We start from the raw sequence: 20,159 nt of genomic DNA, 5'->3' as shown, positions 1-20,159 counted from the left end.
GCGGTGGGGGCGGGGGGGCGTTCACCGCCGGCGCTGGGAGTGGGGGTGGGTAACGCCGGAGGCCGGCCGCGGTCCCCAGGAGGGGCGTGGGCGTGTGCGCGTGCGCGGGGCTTCGCGGGCTGGAACGCGCCGAGCTCCTGGTGCTGGGAAGGGGCCGCGTTTCTCCGGATCGGGCCGCGGCGCCCCGCGGTTGCCTAGCAACGGGCCGGCTCCTGTCCCCGCCCGGCTCCGCCGCCGGGCCGGGGCAGGGGCCGGGCGTGGGCCCCAGTCGCGCACGCCGTGACGCTGCGCGCCGGCGCGGTGCACGCTGGGATATTTAAGCCCTCCCCGCGGCGCGGAGCCGCGATGTCTCCGGCTGCGGCGGCGGCGGCGGCGGCCGGGGCTGGGGCCGGGACCGGGAGCGGAGCCGGGGCCGGGGCCGAGCGGAGCGAGCGGCGGCGGCGGGCCGCGGCGTCCGGGGGCGCCCGGAGTGCCTGGGGCCGTCCGGGCGGCGCGGCGGCGCTGCTGGGCCTGTCGCTGCTGGGCCTCGTGCTGTACCTGGTGCCGGCAGCGGCGGCGCTGGCCTGGCTGGGCGTGGGGGCCGCCGCGGCCTGGTGGGGCCTGAGCCCCCGCGACTCGTCCCGGAGCCTGCGCTACGGCCCGCCCCCCTCGTCCGCCCCCCACCCGCGGGCCCGCCGGCCGCCGCTGCCGACCAAGGCCGCGGTGAACGGGGCCCCGCTGCAGCCGCCGCCCCAGGGCCCCGGGCCCTCCCCGCAGCCGCCGCTCATGGGCGGTTATCTGGGCAGGCCGAGCTCCCCCGAGCCCCCGCGCCGGGAGCGGCGGGAGCCCGCGGGGGCGTCGCCACACCTGCTGAGCCCGGCCCGCAGGCTCCACCTCAGGTGAGGCGGCCCAGGGGGGGAGGGGGGAGGAAGGGGGCGGGGCTGCGCTGGGGGTCCCCAGCGGGAGGCCCGGGCTCCTCGTGGGGGGAGGGGGGCGGCCGCGATGGCGGCCAAGGAGACCCCGCCCCGCCCCGCGGGGGGAGGCGCCCTGTGTCTGTGCTCCTGTGTGGCAGGGGAGCCCTCTGGGCAGAGTCCCACCGACCGGTGGGCGTGGTCATGGCGATGGGAGCCAGGACGCGGGACTGGGCCCGTGAGGAGCTTTTGGTCAGTCACCTGCATGGGGGGGGCCCCCCAGCCGTTCTGCGGCTCCCCGACTCTTAAATCCTTCCAGAAAATTAGCTCGCTTTGCGATCGCCGGCTCCTCGCCTTGCGACAGCAGGTGTGAGAAAGAGAAGCACCGAGCGTGGAAACTGGCCCCGTGCTTGGGGCGCTCGCTTTAAAGGGGCGCTCGCTGACCCTGGGGCTTTAAAATCTCATTTTCCAGAAGAGATCCAAAGGCAAACGCATGTTGAGAAGGGCTTTATGCTTGGAAGCGGTTCTGAAACTGAGAGCCGCCAGACCCCGGGACGGTCCCGCGGGGCTTTTCCTCCCAGACTGTGACAGGCGTCAGGCCGCCGTCGCCCAGACAGGGCTTCCCCGCTCCCCCGGTCCCTGTCGGTTGCTGCCTTTGGCGTAACGCTGTTTCCCATCTCTGTCCAGGGACCACCTGACTGCTCCAAACCGATTCTCATTAGCTCCACGGAGGAGGTATCCCATTCAGCAGGCACAGTACTCCTTGCTGGGGACCCTCCCCACCGTGTGCTGGGAAGGCTACCAGAGGAAAAACGTGCTCTCTCCCCGAAATTCTCACATGATCTGTAGCCCTGTGACTGTGAGGATTGCTCGCCCAGACCTACCCCGATCCCCGTGAGTGTGCCTTTGTAGCTTGGTATTGGGGGGAGGGAAAACTTTATATTCATTATTCATATACTTAAAACTCGCCTCCTGACAAAAGAAACCAGAAAACATCAGGAGGGAAAAGGTGTAAAGATGCCAAAGCCGCAGCTCTTTGTGAGCCAGAGCACCCCGCTTGAAGTCCTGCTTCGGCCATTTGGTACATGTGGGACCCTGGTCACTGATTTTACTGAGCTCCGTTTTTTTGTTGTTGTTGTTTTTGTTTTTTTGGTCTCCCGATTGATCATGTAGACAACCTAACCTCCAAGATCCTCTAGCTCTAGAGCCGCGGTCCTTTTTCATTTGGCCTCGGGGGAAACATCCATTGCTAGTGGCTATTCTGCAAATAAACAAACAATAGATCTCTCTGTTTTTGTGGTAGACGGACATCTCTCTGTGGTCCCAATGAGAAGACTTACCAGTAGATTGTAATAATTGATCTCCACCAAATAATATAGTCTTTCTCAGTGGCACCGGATTTCCATCTTCCCATTGCAGCCTGGAGCCGGTCATGAATTCGGCCGTGGTGAATTCACCATCCAGAAATACCCCAGACCCATGTGCAAAGGAAACCGTGATGAACGCACTCAAAGAGAGTCGGAAAAGGGCGGTGGAGGAAGATGATCAAATCTTCTGTGATGCCCAGGAAAACAAGCGAAGGTGAGAACCCCGTGGGACCTGGCAGGGATCTCGGGGACTTTGGGGGCTTGGCAGAAGTGGGGTTCCAAGAACTGGCTCTTCTTAATAAATCCCAATTGCTCCTTGACTGTAGTCTTCCCTGAAGGATGGGACACAGTAACACAAGCCTTAAGCCTTCCATGAAACAAGTTAAGAAGGGATTTTTTTTTTTTTTAAGTAATTTGCTGCTTTTCCCTGAGTATCAAGAATTATAACACCAAGGACCTTGAAGAGTATTATTAGTAACACCATACCTTTTAACTTGCCCTTCCCCCCTCTCCAAGCCACTGAATTTTATTGGAAGAGAAGTTGAATGTGTGGCAAGGTCATGTTCTTCTGACTGTGGGCCATCTTTAAGTGCCCAAAGGAACACCAGGAAGCTTACTTAGCTTGTGCCACCTAGCTGTCTCACACTAGGCACGACCCTTGGCAAAGATTGCTGGAAGGCTCATACAGGAGCAGTGTGGGTCATTCTTGAGCTTGTTGGAGAAGGTCTTGGAAGTGATGGGAAGAAGATTCCTGCCCATGTGCAGAGCAGGGGTGGGGGTGAGGAGCAGCCGTACCAAAGCTAAGCAGGCTTCTCTGACGGATCATTTCAGGTTCCCCGCTTTCCCCTCTGGCCTTGGCAAAATTATCTGTCCCAGCAGCACAGAGCCAGGTGTCTGGGGCTCTCCCAGCTTATCATCCAGGAGCCTGACTCAAATAAAAAAATAATCATCTTGAATGGAGGAAAAATTGGGGCCGCAACTCTAGGAGCTGGGACCTGTTTGCAGTAATTCACACCTGCATGACTTAGAGCGGGTTTGGACAAGTGGGGCCAGGAGAGTCATTCCCAGCGAGGTCCCTGGGCTTCTCTCCATACATGTGCCCAGGCTCCCTGCACACTGGCATTTGCTCAATGGGACGGGGCTGTGCTGTCAGTGCCACTTGGGGAGTTTGGTTTTGTGTGTTTCTGGAGACAACCCCATTCCACCTTTAGGGCCTGAAGTGGGTGTAAGGGGTAGGAGGGGGAGGTGTCTTTAGGCTCCCCAGTGTTCTGTACTTAGCTGATGCTTTATAAATGCTGGACTGAATTCAGTTTTATTCTGATAAGCACAGCAGTCAAAGAAATGAACACTTTGGGCTGGATCTACGTGCTGCATGCCGGGTATAGGTGAAAACCTATTTTCCTGATTGAGAATGAAGTAAATGTTGATTTTTTAAAGCTCCTGAAGTCATGGAAATGTTCGTATCACTACCATCTTCTCTGCCTCCTCCCCCGCTCCCACCCCAGCATAACCACCAAGAAAAATTCATTTCACTGGATTTTTTGTCACTGCAGGCGCCATGACAGTAGCGGGAGTGGACACTCGGCATTTGAACCCTTGGTGGCAAATGGGGCCCCAGCATCTCTTGTTCCCAAGTAAGTAATGTCTCCCAAAATAAGTTTAACAAGGAGGTAAACAGCTTGAATTTAAGTGATTTTGCCCAACCTGTACTGAACATCAGAACCATAAAAATTAATGATCCGATAATTGTTTCTCTCTGCCTGTCATGCTGGTTCCAGATACAATCTGTTGGCTTCAGAGCTTTAAACAGGATTAAATTTCAAATACCTTGATCTTCATATTTCCAGCATGTTACTACATTAATATAATTCTTCTCCTGGGTTGCATAGAGAAAGAGGCCATGGCTAAGTCGCACACGTCACATCCAAGAGGTTTCTGACTCCTTTTGTTCCTTCCATTAGGCCTGGGTCTCTGAAGAGAAGCCTCACGTCCCAGTGTGCAGAAGACAACTTGAATAAGAGATCGCGCACCTCTTCGACCAGCTCTTTGACCAACACCACCCCGGGGGGCATCCCCAGCTCCATCCGCAATGCCATCACCAGCTCCTACAGCTCCACCAGGGGCTTCTCACAGGTACCGCCTCCGGGGTGACCCACCTCATCTGGGGTCGGGGACAGAAATGGCAGCTGACTTCATGTTCCACACTGTTGTGCTGTTCCAGTTGTTGAAGGACGAACCTTCCGTGAAACTCCTGATTTCAGAACTGAGAGGCTAAAACTGTTCTGAGAAGGAGAGGTTTTCCCTCGAGTCCCGTGTGGGGATGTAGTCTTATTTTAGAAAGTGGCACAGGTGACTTAGTTTCCTATTAATCTCAAAAAGTAGAAGGGCTGAAAGACAGCAAACATGAATGACTTTAGGTAAATGTTAAAACTGATCTCATTATTCAGATTTAATTACCAGAATAGCCTTTTGAAGTAGTTTAGAATATAATCTTCCTGTCACAATGACCCTAAAAATAGACTAGGCATGAAATGCATTCCTGAGTGTGGACTTGCGTGATCTTTGACCTTTCAGGGCTCATTAGTCCTATTCCATTGTCACTATGTTTAACTTCCAAGCTCCCAGGAAGCTCTCTAGCTAAGCCGGGCCAGTGAACCCTAGCCTAAAGCCAGGGCATGCCTGGGTAGGGCAGGCTGGGTAGGCCTTTGGTAGCTCACAAAAATTCTAATTAGAACCCTTAGGCGGGTTAACTTTCAAACCATTCCATTTGCTCACTTCTGTCTACTCCCCAGGCTCTTTCCTACTCACTAATACTCTGCTTCAGTCTCCCCTCCACCCACCCCCACCTCTTTTGCTCATGGAGCTTTCCTGATTTCTCTGCCTTTGGGGGCTACTCGAAATAAACTTGAGCACATCCTTGGGCATTTTCTCATGTTCCTTCTGCTTCCTTGCCATCAATTTGAAAGGGGGCTTTTTCCTGAGGAAATGAAATCCTTTCCAACACTCCGCCAGAAACCTTTCCATTTTCTCCTCTGACTCTTGAGTCACAGAAAAGAGCATGCCCATTAAGCTCGTCATTGTTGCTTCTAAACTGCTCTGCTAGTGTCTCGCTTTCTTTCTTCAAGATTCTCCTTAGTGATCTCAGCATCTCATTTGAAGTCTTTCCCTCCATCTCATTCCCAGAATAGCACATGTTAACAAAAGCACAGTGATAACAATGATTGACACCCGGAGCTCCTTTCCCACTTACAGAAGCCCATTTCCTCAGGCCAGCCCTGAAAGATGAGGAGAGGAAGGAAATATTTTTGTCCTCATTCTCACCGATTTGAGGATTAGAAGAAGGACGTGAGCAGCCATCTAACTCAAATCATAGGCCAACACGAATCTTGATTGTGACACACCCAGGGATCGATAATCCATTCTGATATTTAGGGAGAATGAAGTAAAAGGGCATTCTTTCATAAAATGAAACCTATCTTTGAAAGGAAATAAATGGCAAATAGCCTCACTGATTATAGGTGACAGTTCTTTTTTGCAGTAAGTAGTGATTTGCAAATGGTCTTAATTGTAGCCTTTTCTGACTTAGACTGAGGAAGACTAGGAAACATTTTGGTTTTGTAGAAGTCCTAATTAAGCAAATAGCTATTTTTATTTAAGCCTTAAAATGTCAGTGTTCTTTCCCTCCTTCTGAATTTGTTTCAAGAAAAAAACTAGAAAGGAATCTTAAGTATTGAAGAAACCGTATGGAAATTAGAATCAAGAGAAAGTGAATTGTCCATCCTTTCAACAGTACTAAAGTTTAAATTAATCCATTTTTAAGATTCATACAGAATACTATTGTAGATATAAGGGAAAAAAGAAAGATTCTGCCAAGAAGAAAATGAAACAAGGGGGGAAACTATAACAATACAGAATTTGTCATTGAAAAACAAAAGGTTTTAATAAAGTACTAAAGTTTGAGAAGCTCTTTCTCACAATTTGTACATCTAGCTTTCTTTAAAGTTCAGTTCGGGTGTCAGCACTTACAAGGTTTCCTTGATATGATCTAATTATTAGCCTTCTTTCTCTGTTAAAATTAGTTTTGTCTGTCTATGAATATATACGTCTATGTCCCTTGTGTCAGGACATCATCACCAGTGTTAAATCCCTACTAATTAGATGTGTGGGTGCTGGCGGGATGCTATTTCTTAAAGGTCTCGACTTTCTAAAGCCATATCAATAGTACGACCTTGAAACCAAGATGTCCTGTTTTTAAAAAGCAAAAAATAACTTTGACAGACCTAATCTTCATGGACTTTTTTGGAGGCCAAGCCTACTGCCCAGAATATCATTGCTCAATTATAATTACGTTTTATAAAAAAACAATATAGACAGGAGACATTGACATTTCTACCTTTTCCTGCTAGGGAATTTTTCATAATTCTCATAAGGCTTTTAGGAATAGGAGGTAGAATAGGATGCATTTGAAAGTGAGATGAGGTAAATAGCAGTAGTTGTGTGAATGTATACACACACACACACACATCATTACACCAATCAGAGTTCATAAATCTTTCAGAATTGGTCTTTAAAATATTGTTGCTAGGTTATAATTGCTCTGTCCACTTCCCTCTGCATCCATTCCTGCAGGTTCTCCCAAGTTTCTCTGAAACAAACCCATCTTTTATTGTGTTGTAAGAGTTTGTCTTTTTTCTAGCCCAGCATAATTATTTATATTTGCTCTTTTGTTTCTCTTCACTCCTCTGTTGTACTTCAAGGTTCCTGAGTAACTCTCTGATATATTTATTAGGAGTACTTGGAAGTCTTTATTTTCTGAAAGTTCCATTTTTCCACCCTCTCTTTGCTGGGTGAATGATCCTTGATCCTCTGCCTCCTAGGATGTCATATTCCGGGATGGGGGCCGCTGCAATATTTTTTCTTTGGCCTGGACTGTAGTGTTCCTGGGAGTTGTTGTAGAGGCTTTCTTTCCAAAGATGATTAGAGGTTTCTACCTGTTTCCACTTTGTCCTCTGATTCTAAAAAATCTGGACAATTTTCTTATAAGATTAAAAATAATCCTTCTAATTCTTTCTTTGGTCATGGTTTCCTGGTCGTTGGCTGATTCTCTTAGATCTGATGTCCAGATCAGTGGATTTTTTTCCCTTTTCTTTTTTTTTTTTTTTTTTTTTTTTTTTTTTTTTTTTTGATTTAACACGTTTCATGGAGTCATTCTTGGGTCTTTTTTCTTTTTTTGGTCCTTTCTATTTTTAGGGAGTTTGTTACTTGGATAGGTTTTGTACCTCTTGTGCCAAATTGTTAATTCCCTTTCCAGGTCCTCTTTCCATAGCTCTCATTTCTTTCCCAGTTTTTTTTTTTTTTTTTTTTTCAAAGCACTTGCCTATTTGCAAAAACAGTTTTATATTTTTCACTCTGTCTCATCTGGAAATCTATATGAATTTTGTGCCCAAACTGTGTTTATTGAGATTTGCTTGTAGATTTGTTTGCTAAGAGTCATTTTCTTCTGGGTTTGTGCCCTGAGCGTCCCTGGCTCCTTAACAGCTCTTGGTGATGAGATTCTTTTTTTTGGTTTCCTTATTGTATACTTCCTGACTTTGGACTTAATGTGAAGGAGGGCCAGATCCTGTGCACTTCTGGAAAGCTCTTGTGCCAGTCCAGCTGCTTCTTTCTGTGGGTGTTGGACACCTGCAAGCTAAGCTATCACTCCTCCCACAGACGTATAATCCAGGGCAAATTCTCATCACTGCCTCCCCGCTCTCAGCTCTGCAGGTTGTACAGGTGGGCTTGGGTCTGAGTAGGGGGTCTGTGTGCTGGCCCCATCTGTAATTTCAGTAGATTGCAGCTGGAGTTATCCGGGAAGCTCTGCTCTTTCAGACTGACAGACTGCAGGCTTGCTTTTCGTCCGGCGTAGGTCCCCTTCAGTTCTTCAGACCGGGCTTGGGCTAAATCTTAAGACCCCGTTCTGCTTCTGGATCTGAGCCACACGGCCCTGCTTGTGACCTTGTTTCTTGCTCAGAACCCAGTTGAGGACCTATGCCCGCTCCTTTTCTTGGAACATTCCCCCTGAATGTAGGTGCCTCCTCCAACATTTGTGGATCTGTGACCAAAAACTGGCTTGCGAGCCACAGAACTGCTGGCGGCCTCTCCTCGTGCAGCCTCTGCCAGGTCCAGAACCTCTCGCCTCCTCAGTGTTGGGGATCCCCACCGGCTTTTTTCAAACTGTCAAGAGTTTGGGGAAGGGGGAGGTCACTGTATTTGTTCCTGATACTCTGCCATCTTGGCCCCTCTCCAAACTTCCCATTCCTTGAAGGCGGCTTTTGAATTGTGTTACTTTTTAGGAAGTTTTGCTTTTCTTTCAACCTGAATCTGCCTCTTTGTAACTTAAAGTGTTGTTCTGCCCTCTGTTACTTGTCCACGGGCTCATGTGGCTGCTTCCCTGTGATTTGAGGCTATGAGTTAGGTAGCTTTACTTTTGGGGAAAATGCTAACGTTGACCCTGTTTGGATTTCAGCTGTGGAAGAGGAGTGGCCCCAGCACCTCACCCCTCTCCAGCCCCGCTTCATCTCGGTCCCAGACCCCGGAGAGGCCTGTGAAGAAAGCTCGGTGAGTGCCCTGCCTCAGGCCCACTTTCCAGGGGGCGGGAAAAGGAGGGGCAGAGGGAGTGGGTTGGCCAGACTGGCCAGATGGAGTTCAAAAGAAAACTGAAGGGCTCAAGTCAGTTCTCATGACCTGCCCCTCCTCCTCTTTCTGTTGACGAGCAATATTGACTGTGAATTACCAGGATTCAGAGCCGAAAAACCACCTCAGAAATCAAGGTGCCTGCCTTGTTATAGAAAACGGCCTTGCCAGAAATCGGCGTCCCGAGGGCGTCCTGAGTTCAGGTGCCGCCCTCTGTCTCCTTCACCCTCATCCCACATACGCGATGGCGTGGCCACATCATGGAGACGTGGGCTTGGAAGAGCATAACTCTAAACAGGCCATGGAAGCTCTCTGAGCCTCAGTTTGCTGGTTTTAACAAGGGGACTGTGAGAGTTGAAAGGCATTACTCTGTGTCAAGTGGGCTGAAAGGGCCATATGCAGTCAGCTGCTGGTTCTGAAGAGCGACGGTGTCATGTTGGGGGGGCTGGGCCGGGAGAATGATGGACCCTCTGCTCCGTCCTCATTATGCAACCTTCCTGGGTCTCTTGGGGCATCGGCTCCCATTTGGATCCTCCTTTAAGAGTAGCAAAGCTTTCATGGTGACTTTTCTCCTTTTTTAGGTCTCAAGTGCTAGGTTAAGACTCTTACCAAGGGATTTCCTGGGGGGACCCCATTAGCATTAGCCTTTTCTTTAGCCACGAATGGCGATACTTTCAAGGGGGATATTTGGATGATCATTTGGCAGCTGGCGGGGACTTGAGGACGCCAAGGAATAGCAGCCACCAGAGACTTAGGGTCATATCCTTATTCTAGGTTTAGCTGTCGCTGGCTTAGTGACCTCTCAGCCCAATGTTTTTATCTTTGTCCATCGAGATTGTTAAGGTTGAATCTGACTTCTTTTTTCCCCCACAGAGAAGAAGAGCTTCATCAGTCTAGCTCTTTGACCCCCATGACCTCAGACAAGGAATCACAGGCAGAGAAGGGTCAGTTGGAGGGTGGGGGAGGTTCCCCAGTGGGAGGACTCAGAAGAGCTCTCTATAGCAGGGAGCAGGGCCCTGTGTTAAAGGGGATTGGGGGGAGAAGGAACATCAAGCAGCTTGTGGCAGCTGTGGTGAATGATCAGAACAAGCCCAAAGCCATTCCTGGCTTTTGGAGACTGTTGGGCCAACGCCTTCAGAGGCGTGGAGGCCCAGGGCCGGCTGTGGGCAGAGATGGGCAGGGGGACAGAACCGAAGTGATGGGCAGAGGTGGGTTAACTCTGCCTTCTCTCCTCCTAGTGACCGATACCCCCACATGGAAGAAACAGAGCTCTTGGAGCACCCCATCCACCTCCGGGAGTGGTGGGAAGCGCAAACGCAAAGTTCAGCTGTTGCCTTCCCGGCGAGGAGACCAGCTCACCCTGGTATGGTTCCTCTACTTTAGGACTCCTAGGGAAGGCCCAGTCTGGCCTCCAAGACAGTCTCCCTTGACCTTTGTATATGGACTAGAAGCGTCTGCCATCCTGGTGATCCACTTCGGGCCACAAGGTCTCCCATCTAAGCCAGGCCCACAGCCCCCTTAAGGCCCCAGGGGGCCCTCTCCGGCTCCCCCTTCTGACAGGCTTGGTGTTGTCTCTGACAGCCCCCACCTCCCCAACTTGGTTACTCCATCACGGCTGAGGACCTGGACTTGGAAAAGAAGGCCGCCTTGCAGTGGTTTAACAAAGTCTTGGAGGAGAAGACAGGTGAGGGGCCCGGCGGGGGGTGGGGGTAGGGTCTTTCTTTTTCCAGAGCCCCAGCACTTCCCAGAGAGAGCCCTTTCTCACATTTTTCCTCTCTCTCTCTCTCAGACCCTCCTCCTGCTTCTGTGGCAGAGAGCTCCCCTGCCCCTCGGCCCCTTTCCTTCACATCCTCGGAGACGGCCACGTCCTCGTCAGCCGCTCCTCCAGCTGCCAGCGCCAACCTGCTGCTGGACAGTCTGAAGAAGATGCAGAGCTCCCCGAACCCGGCGGCCCTCACAGGTGAGGCGGCAGACATCCCCACCTTCTCCCCACTTAGACAAGGGGCCAGAGGGGTTCGCCAGGTCCGCCCAGCGTCGCATCAGCCCGATGAAGGACGCTGTCCACACAAACCCGCTGTGGGCCCCGGCTCTAAATGGGTCTGCTGGAACCCAGGCTCTCGGGCCTGTCCTAGCTGAGGGCATCCTGAGGCAGGTTCCGAGTGAGGCTGCCCCTGCAGGGCCGGGGGCGTTTCCCAAGGTTTGGGCTGGCTTGGCTGCCTGGTGGGTCTCTCTCAGGTCAAACGATGTCATGTGATACCTAAGGTTTGTAGCCCGCTCCCCGACACACCCTCTGCTGTTTTCACAGATGCGGCTGGAGCAGCCCCTGCTGCGGCTCCCTCCCCGCTGAAGCCCGCCAGCCCACCCGCTGCCCCCGGGCCCTCAGAGCCGGGGCCCCCAGCAGCCACCTCGGTGGCATCCAAGCCCGTCTCGACCTTCTCCTTGATGAGCCCTGCCACCACACTCGCTGCTACCACCAGCAGCAGCAGCCAGGCCCCCCCAGCTCCTGTGTCCGAGGGCTCCAGCAAGCCCCTCACCAGCCCCTCCCCCAAGCCAAGCCTTCTCTTCGGAATGCTGAGTGCCCCTCCTCCAACATCCTCCGCTCCCACTCCCACTCCCGCTCCTGCTCCCACTCCCACTCCTGCTCCTGCTCCCACTCCCACTTCTACTTCTACTCCCGCTCCTGCTCCCACTCCCACTCCTACAACTTCTTCAGCTCCTTCTCCTGCCACCCCCATGTTCAAACCCATTTTTGGGGCTCCCCCTAAGATGGAGAGTGGGGTTTCACCGGCGGCCCCCCCCACCCCGACTCCTGCGTCCTGTGGCTCAGTCCTCTCCACAACTCCCAGCAGCTCCACTACAACCTTCAAGCCCATCTTTGGGAGCATGGGCCCACCCTCCTCTCTGCCCTTGGCCTCCCCCTTCTTGAAGCAGCCTTCCTCTTCGGCCCCCAGCACGGCCGTCACCACCGCCGTGCTGGCGCCTCTCTTTAGCGGCCTCCCCAGCGCCCAGTCCGCTGCGGCCCCCGCCCCCACCACCACCGCTGCTGCCGCCTCCACAGGGACCACTGACTCTGGTGCCAAGCCCGCCTTTGGCTTCGGGCTGAGCAGCTTGGCTGGCACTGCGGGCGCCGCCGCCACGGCCACCACCACGAGCGCCACCACAACCACGCCCACTCCCTCCCTGTCACAGCCTTTCCTCTTCGGGGCCGCCCCTGCCGCTGGCTCCAGCTTCACCCCGTCCACCGGCTCCATGTTCCAGTTTAACAAGCCCGCCGCCACCACCTCCAGCACCGCCGCCGCGACCACCGCCAACACCTTTGGTGCCGTGCAGGCGACCCCCAGCGGCACTGGTGGCTTTGGGTTCGGCGGGAGCGTCACCACGGCCGCGCTGCCGACCACCAGCCAAGTGACGTTGACGTTCGGCCCCACCACCACCACTGCCGCCTTCAGCTCCCCCTTTGGCTCAAGCATCAAGACCATGCCGCCCCCGCCCTACCCAGGGGCCACCCCGCAGCCAGCTTTTGGGAGCGTCGACGGGCAGCAGCAGCAGCAGGGGGCCACCAAGGCGGGCCCCACGCCAAGCTTCAGTAGCACATTCAGCTTCGGGGGCTCATCAGGCCCTAGCCCGGCCCTCCCCCAGCCCACCTTTGGCAGCGCCGCCCAGCCGGCCTTTGGCGGGGCAAAGCCCCCTACCTCCTTCGGCGCCCCCGCCAGCACGCAGCCGGCCTTCGGCAGCACCAACACGGTCTTCTCGTTCGGCACGGCCACCACCTCCAGCTTCGGGGCCAGCACGCAGACCACCAGCAGTGGCACGGGCAGCTCCATGTTCAGCAGCATGACGCTGGCCCCCTTCACCTTCGGGAGCTCCACGTCTGCAGCCAGCAGTGGGGGCTTCGGGGCCAGCACGGCCGGCCCCGGAACCAGCTCGAGCACCACAGCCTTCAGCTTTGGAGCCAGCCAGAGCGGGGCGTCCAGTGCCGCCACCCCCTTCGGGGCTGCCTTGAACCAGAACCCCCTGGCCCCAAGCTCGAGCACACCCTTTGCCTTCAATGTGGCCAACACCTCTGAGAACAAGTCTGTGTTTGGAGGTAAGTCTTGGGGGGAGTTCAGAGAGCAGCCTTTGGGTCTCCACACACCATCCTCCTCCTTCCCACCCCGACTAACCAGAGATGGTCCCAAGTCTCATTACCCCAAACCAGGCGGGCTCAAGCTGTCAGAGCCACTCTCCAGTGTCTCCGTGGAGCCATCAGGGTTCTGTCCTGGATCTACCTGAGGGGTTCGCCCTTGTCTCCAGCTCAGGGCAGCCTGTACCCACTGATCCCTCCCGTGACCAGCCACAAGCATCTGGGAACCTCCTGGGCACCATTTGGGGTTGGTGTGAAATTGGCGTTTTCAGCCATCTTGTCTCTGTAGGCACCTCCACGCCCACCTTTGGCCAGAGCGCTCCAGCCCCTGGAGCGGGCACGGTGGGCAGTAGCCTTTCCTTTGGGACCCCGGCCACGCCAGCCCAGAGCTTTGTGGGAGCAGGGCCGTCTTTTGGTGAGTACCTTTGGCCAAGGAGGCCGGGCAGGGAGTGATGGGGAGGGGGGTGGGAATCCCTGGGTGTCGCCTCGGTCTCGGTGCCCGCATTTCTCCTCGGAAGGGACTTGGGGGACAAGCATCTTTTCCACGAGAACCCAGTCTGACGAGTGTTGGATCCATCCCTAGGACCATCGACCCCTTCGTTTTCCATTGGTGCAGGATCCAAGACCCCGGGGGCCCGGCAGCGGCTGCAGGCCCGGAGGCAGCACACTCGAAAGAAATAGCTTGTCCTGCCTTCCCTCCCTCCATCCCCACCCCCGGCTCCTGCTGTGAAGAGCCTGGGTCCTGCCCCCGTTTTTGTACAGCAAGCCCACCCCAGCCCCTGGCCCCCACTTGTCAGCAGCAGCTGCCGCGAGGTAGCCGCCCTGGAAGTAGGGGGGGGAGACAAACCCTTTTTACTTGAACACTTCCACTGCTGAAACTGGAGAAACTTGTGTACATATCGTCAGCCTTGCCTTGCCTTTCCTGACTCGTCTCCTTGTTGTGTGTGTCCGTCAGCTTGGCCAAGGACCCCCTGCCTCCTGCCCCCCCAAGCCAGCCACATGCAGCCCCCGGTCCTGGGGAGGGTTCGGCCCTGAGCCTCCCAGCCCTCCTCCCGCTCTGTGGGGTGGATCCTGCTCCTTGAACTTTGCCCCCTCCCCCCTCCCTCAGGGAGGTTTTCCTTTTCTTGGTGTCGGTCTGGCTTGAGTTTTGCCTTGGAGAAGCCTCTGGGAAGGCTCTCCCTGCTGCGCTGCCCTTTCTCCCCTGGAGGAGAGTGATGTTTTAGCGCAGTCTTCCCTTTGCCACTGTAGCTCTTACAACCTCAGGGGTTGGAGGAAGCCGCCTCCCTTGGAGCCCGCGTTCGCCAGCAGGGGAGCGGGACAGACGGCGCCGCTGCTCTCGGCTTCCCTCCTTCCCCCGTGTCGTTTTTGTTTTCTGGGTTTGTCTGTATAAAGCTGTGTCCTGTCAGTGTTGCTGTCTGATGCTCATTGAATCGAGTTTGGAGGAAAATTTTGACTTGTGTGAGTGGCGGCATGTTGGTAGTGCCGGACTTGATGTTAAAAGCTTTCTGGGGCCCAGGAATTTCCCACAGAGACTGGACCCACTCAATTGGATGTGGAATGTGGCCATGAGATGCTGCACGTGCTGAGTGACTCCTGAATTTCCAAACAGTGTTTTGACTTGAAGGGATGGCAGCCCAGGAAGGAATAAGGCCCAGGGGACAGGGTACCATGAATGTAAGCAGAGATTCCCCCCCTTGCTTTGGGCTCCCCTACACACACACACACACGCACGCACCCCTTAGTGATCTCACAGTAGGGCAGGGTACCCCCAAATTAGGGGAGGGGATAATCTTAATTTAACTACTGGATTATATACCTTTCTAGGGTTTGGGGGGAGAGGGAGGGGGAGGAAGGTCACCGGGAAGGTCTCGTATTCACTGTTTCTCCAAGGCCCTCTCCAGCCCCAGCTTCCGTAAGGAGGAGACCCGTGCTCCGAGGAGCCTCCTGGGTCCTTTGGGCCGAGGAAAGTCCCATCGATCAAACAAGCGGCAAGCTGCGTGTAGCCAGCCTTCCGAATCCCACTTGCTCCAGACGAGGGATTTGCCCCATCCTCTCTTTAACCAATTCAGCCCAGAGCCCCCTCTCCCTGGCCCAGGAGCCTTGCTGCTATGCCATCACTTTTGGGAGAAGCGTGAATGTGTGTGGGTGATTTGCCTAAGTCTAAATTTAAGAAAAAGAAAAAAAAAGAAAATATTTAAAACATTTTTTTAACAAAATAAAATTTATTTTTATATTTAAGCTAAATTGCCTTTTGAATTCCTTCAAGCTTGGTTCATTGAGGCTGTGAGAAAGTATGAAGCTGTTGTCCAGAAATTAGCTGAGCAGTTAGATCTGGGGGAAGAGGGAGGGCTCCCTCAAGACTCCCTCTTCACCCAGGAAATCGTTCTGTAAAATGTACTCGATTCTTTTCTAATAATGTGATGTATGTGAATGTGGCGGGCAAGGTTTTCCCCCTGTGATAGCAGCTCTGGTGGTTGCAGTTTGGGAGGCGGGAGTGGGAAGGGCCCGGGCTCCAAACCAAGTCTGTGCCCCAGCCACTGTTCAGTCCCACCAGGACCCCAAGTGAAAAGCAAGCGGGGTCTTTGGGGGAAAGCTGAATCAGGTCAAAGCAGCCTTTCCATGGCAGTGGTGGGAGCAGGAAGCCCAGCTACAGCAACAGCCCAGAGGTCTGCCCACGCAGCCCCGGCCTCGGACCTGTGCGGGGTCAGGAATGGGAGACAACTTTCCACGGGATGCTGTTCCTGTTGAGTCTGGTGGGAATTTAGTGTGAATGTGCAATTTTTTTTTTCCTTGCTTCTTATAATGTCATTGATTTAAAAAATAAACAAAACTGTGATCTCCAGTGGACTCGTGTCTTTTTTCCCCCACGGGGGGAGGGGCAGAGTAAAGGAATGCTCAGCAAGATGAGTGGGCAGTCACTCCCAAGCTTGAAGGTCCAGTGGAAGGGCAGGGGAGGAGGAGCACAGCCCCGGGTCACGTAGTTAATGGTTTCGGCCGTCGTTTCTTTTTCTTGGGAGCTATGTTGGGTGCGGGTTCTTCAGCCAGTGACTGCGGTTCTGAACCTGAGCTAGAGAGAGAACAGGAAGCTAGCCCCTGCCAGGACAGCCCAACCTTCCACCCCCGAGAACATAAACACACTCACCTCCCCCCTGCCCGTTCCAGTACAGCCACAAAGAAGCCCCCCGTGAGCGTGGTTTCAGGAGATGCTCGGAGACAGTGTTCGGCCCCTGGGAAGGTGCGGAGGCCTCTCTCTGGCCACGGAGGTAACACATGGACAAGCCTGGGAGGAGGAATGGGGATCAAGCACTTGCCACAACCCCACCCCGCCCCGCACAGAGGTCCCGCCAGGTCACAGGCCCGTACCTAAAGGTGCCCTCGATCTGCTGCAGGACGTCGCGTACCACGTCCTCGTTCTCCTCCTGGCACACGGAACAGGTCGAATAGACCAAGCGCTGCAGGGCCGGGAAGGAGAGCGCGTGGCTCAGGGCACGGCGCTGGAACCCGGCCAGGGCCTGCAAGCGTTCCTGGCTAGAGCTGCCCGCGCCGGGCTCCTCCAGCTGCCTGGATGCCATGCCTGGGGGAAGAGAAGGCGAGGCTTTAGTAAGCTCCTGTGCTCAGGAAGAGTGGGACAAGGGGAAGCTCCCCACCCTTCCCAAGGGCTGACTCGGTAACGGAACAAATAACTGTCCACGAGGTACAAAGTAATTCTTGCCGAAGGCGGCACTTGAATGAGCTTCAAACATGAGCGGATTCCAAAAACCGGAGCTTGTGGGGGTCGGCCTTCCTGGGCCAATGGGGGGAAATGGGGGGGGGGGGGCGGCAGTCAGGGGGCTGTTCATTGCGGGAAGGAACACAAAGCCTGTGGGAAGCAGCCCCTCCTGGCCCCGGAGGCCCTCAGCACCACCCCTCTCCCATCTGCACTGAGGTTCTCCCCCTCTCACCAGAACCACTGCAAGAAGGGTCCAGCAGGATGTACTGGACCTGGCAGTAACGCGGGTCAGAGGGAGATACGGACAGAAAGTCCTTGTTGGCGATCTCGCAGCAAGAGACTCCAGCCCTGGTCAGCAGCGTGGCCATGGTCGCTAGCCGCCCAGCATCCAGGTCAAAAGCAAAGATTTTCCTAGGGGGGAAATGGGAGTCAGCTCTGCAAGCACCAAGACCAGGACTTCCTGACAACAGGGGGCTTGCGGTCTGGCTGGGGGAGGAGGAAGGCAACCCCCAGGTACAGAGAGCCAGGACGCTCTGAGGAGGCTCTGTGTGCATAGCCCTCTGGCCGAGCTCGCTGCCCATCTGTGAAACGGGCTGCCCAAGCTATCAGCCTCACAGTCCCTGCAGTGCAGCCCACCTTTGAGGAGATCCAGAGAGACAAGCTCCCTTCTCCCAGCCCACAGAGCCAGAATGTCTGTGGGGAGGTCTGAACTCATGCCTTCCTGATTTGGGCTCCGGGGGCCCGTCCAGGAGGACGTGACACCCCCACCGAGGCCCGAAGAACGGCAGAGCCGCTAACCAGGCCTCAATTCCCATTCCTGGAACTCTCCATCCAGATTCCACAAATGGGGGTGCAGCCCCCAAAGTCCCCAGCCACGGCCAGCACCAGGACCCCCAGCCCCCTCGCCCCTGCCTCACCCCTGGTTTTTCAGCAGAGCAGCCAGGTGGCTGGTCTTATTGCCCGGGGCCGCACATGCGTCGATGACATGGGAGCCGGGCGGAGGGGCCAGCAAGGTGGCTGGGAGGCAGCTGGCCTGGGGGGCAAGACAGCAGAACTGAGTGAGTCCCCCTCCTCCCTCTGCCCCCCCCCCCCCCCTTAGTCTGGCTCCTGACCTTGTCTTGCAGGATGAGATGGCCAGCCTGGTAAAGCGGGTGCTTGTGGAAATCAGTGCCCGAAGGGAACACAAGGAGCTCTGGGAGCAGCGAGTCCAGGAAAAACCGTTTCCCCTCTAGGGCCTGAAGCTCGTCCAGTCTGACAGGGAAGGGCAGGAAAGGGTCCTGAGTCAGGCTGGAGAAGGCCCCTCCCCGCCCCCTGCCCTGGAGCCGGGCTCCTCTTACCCAGAAGCACGGCCCTGATAGGAGTAGCCCTCGCGCTTCAAGTAATCGACGGCATCATCCAGCTTGGTCTTGAGGGTGTTCACCCGCACAAAGCGAGGGAGCTTGGCCACTAGGAGACGGAGGGAGAGGGCGCTGGGGCTCCTTCCCCCGCCTCCGGAACATCCCGCTCCTCCCCTCCCCGGGTCCCCACTCACCCTGAGCGGCCCCGGGAACGGACTCCAGGAGGTCCTCGTTGCGGCTCACGCAGCGCTTCACCTTAAGCCGGGCAAATTCTGCCTGCAGCCTCGCCTTGTGCCGGGACAACACCGGCTTCCATCGGCCTCCCCCGCGTAAGCCCCGGCCCAGCAGCAGCTCGTACACCAGGACCTGAGAAGGAGCCCCCCGCCCTTAACCTGGGGCAGATCTCGCTTGGAAAGTGAAGGGACCGCCCCATGGCCTTCCAGGGCTAGGTCTCAGACCGCAGGCCCCTCTGGTCCGCAGCAAACTCAATGAGCCAGCCTCCCAAAGGGAGGTCAGGAGAGAGCCTCCATAACCGCATCTTCCCACTCAGTAACCACTGGCTGAGCACCTACTGTGGTCTGCCCCCTCCCCCCCAGGCTGAGACAAAAGGAAACTGACATTTCCTCTGGGAAGCAACAGTGAAACAAGCACAGACACAAGGAACACAAGGTAAAGTAGGGTTGGGGGAGGGGGTCAGGGCTTGAGTTTAGCCTTGGAGGAAGCTGAAGGCAGGGAGGCAGCTAAGAGCCAAAGGGGGCCTGCCCAGTCAAAGAGCCCTCCAATCACAGACCCACAGCGGTTCCCGCAAGAGCCCCGTGGGCCGTCACCCTCCTGTTAAAAATGGCACGTCCAAGATCACAAATGACGTTTGAATCCAGGGCTTCTGACCCCAAAGCCTGGCTTCACTCACTTCCTGCTGCACCTGCCCAGGTGAGCTCCGGACCCCACACTGCCCCCTCCGGGACCAACGGGACCTTGGGGCTATTTACCCGCAGGCTGGGTGGGTGCCAGAAAAAGCCTCCCTGGATCCCGCCCTCCCGCAGGGCTGGGGTCCGGGCTTGTCCCTGTCTCCCAGGAGCCTCACCTTGGCCAGGTTGGGCTTCAGCTTCTTCTCCGCCTGCAGGAGCCCGGCGCTGTGGATCACCGAGTCCAGCACGGCCGAATAGCGCTGCGTCTCACACACCAGAGCGTACAGCTGCCGGACATTCTGGGACCGGGACCCGGGCGAGGGGAGGAGTGGGGGGGTGGGGGCCGGAGAGACCGCTATCAGACGCACGCCCAACCTCGACTCTGACACCCTCGGCCCGGCCCCGGCCCCGCTCCGGCTTCCCCGCCTCGGACTCCGGCCCCCCGAGCCCGGCCCGGCCCCGGCCCCTCTCCGGACCCCCAGCCTCGGCCCCGCTCCGGCTCCAGCCCCGGCCCCGCTCCGGCCCCCCGAGCCCGGCCCGGCCCGGCCCCGCCCCCGCTCCGGCTCCCCCGCCTCGGGCTCCGGACCCCCAAGCCCGGCCCGGCCCCGGCCCCGCTCTGGCCCCCCGAGCCTGGCCCGGCCCGGCCCCGCTCCGGCCCCCCGAGCCTGGCCCGGCCCGGCCCCGGCCCCGCTCCGGCTTCCCCGCCTCGGACTCCGGACCCCCGAGCCCTGCCCGGCCCCGGCCCCGCTCCGGACCCCCCGCCGCACTACCTGGAAGCGGCTGCCGTAGACCAGGGTCTTGAGGGAGCCCTGGCGGGCCTCCAGCCCCGAGAGCACTGCGGCCGCAGCCCCGTACAGCGCCATGGGCCTCCTCCGGCTCCGGCTCCTGGGCACCCCACGTGGCTGCCCCAACTACTGCGCAGACGCAGCACGCCGCCTCGCCCGGATTGGGCCTTCCAGACCGTGGTCCCGCCCCGTTCCGCTTCTCTTTGGCCAGCATTTTCTGGCTCCGCCCACCGCCCTGACTCAGTTCCGCCCTCCGCCTCCCTAGAGTAGCTCCTAACTTCAGAAGAACTCTCAGGATAGGGAGAAACTGGAGCGCAAAGTCGGTGACATCACTTACTTAAGGAGACTCTAGGCAATAACTGTGG

General features: G+C 56.2%; 2 protein-coding genes across 3 annotated transcripts; one reads left to right on the top strand and one right to left on the bottom strand.

The window, feature by feature from the left end:
* Positions 1-404: 404 nt before the first annotated feature.
* Positions 405-15,288, top strand: LOC100934794 (nuclear envelope pore membrane protein POM 121C). The gene is made up of 13 exons (XM_031967964.1): positions 405-878; positions 1,578-1,784; positions 2,310-2,471; positions 3,811-3,891; positions 4,219-4,390; positions 8,766-8,857; positions 9,806-9,876; positions 10,171-10,295; positions 10,514-10,616; positions 10,722-10,892; positions 11,238-13,019; positions 13,345-13,470; positions 13,639-15,288. The coding sequence occupies exons 1-13, from the start codon at positions 766-768 to the stop codon at positions 13,734-13,736; spliced, it is 3,303 nt and encodes a 1,100-aa protein (XP_031823824.1). The 5' UTR covers positions 405-765; the 3' UTR covers positions 13,737-15,288.
* Positions 15,272-19,933, bottom strand: NSUN5 (NOP2/Sun RNA methyltransferase 5). Of its 2 annotated transcripts, none has more exons than XM_031967965.1 (10): positions 19,780-19,932; positions 19,186-19,308; positions 18,296-18,467; positions 18,102-18,210; positions 17,877-18,015; positions 17,682-17,797; positions 16,997-17,175; positions 16,419-16,629; positions 16,198-16,335; positions 15,272-16,122 (listed from the first exon to the last, which is right to left on the bottom strand). In XM_031967965.1, exons 1-10 carry the CDS (start codon positions 19,870-19,872, stop codon positions 16,029-16,031), a joined length of 1,374 nt encoding a protein of 457 aa, XP_031823825.1. In that variant the 5' UTR covers positions 19,873-19,932; the 3' UTR covers positions 15,272-16,028. The 2 variants fall into 2 exon arrangements, with proteins under 2 accessions (XP_031823825.1, XP_031823827.1); XM_031967967.1 differs by having other exon boundaries at positions 16,000-16,117; positions 19,780-19,933.
* Positions 19,934-20,159: the final 226 nt, after the last annotated feature.

This window comes from Sarcophilus harrisii, chromosome 4 (genome assembly GCF_902635505.1).
Source record: "Sarcophilus harrisii chromosome 4, mSarHar1.11, whole genome shotgun sequence".
In the NCBI taxonomy this organism is placed as follows: domain Eukaryota; kingdom Metazoa; phylum Chordata; class Mammalia; order Dasyuromorphia; family Dasyuridae; genus Sarcophilus; species Sarcophilus harrisii.
This window is presented reverse-complemented; position numbering and strand designations above follow the sequence as displayed.

Coding starts and splice junctions, on each gene's coding strand:
- LOC100934794 (XM_031967964.1), top strand. CDS start 766: ATGGGCGGTTATCTGGGCAGGCCGAGCTCCCCCGAGCCCCCGCGCCGG. Junction 10,617..10,721: donor AGTCTTGGAGGAGAAGACAG/GTGAGGGGCCCG, acceptor TCTCTCTCTCAG/ACCCTCCTCCTGCTTCTGTG. Junction 13,020..13,344: donor GAACAAGTCTGTGTTTGGAG/GTAAGTCTTGGG, acceptor TTGTCTCTGTAG/GCACCTCCACGCCCACCTTT.
- NSUN5 (XM_031967965.1), bottom strand. CDS start 19,872: ATGGCGCTGTACGGGGCTGCGGCCGCAGTGCTCTCGGGGCTGGAGGCC. Junction 18,211..18,295: donor CGTTCCCGGGGCCGCTCAGG/GTGAGTGGGGAC, acceptor TCCGTCTCCTAG/TGGCCAAGCTCCCTCGCTTT. Junction 16,630..16,996: donor CCCTTCTTGCAGTGGTTCTG/GTGAGAGGGGGA, acceptor CTCTTCCCCCAG/GCATGGCATCCAGGCAGCTG.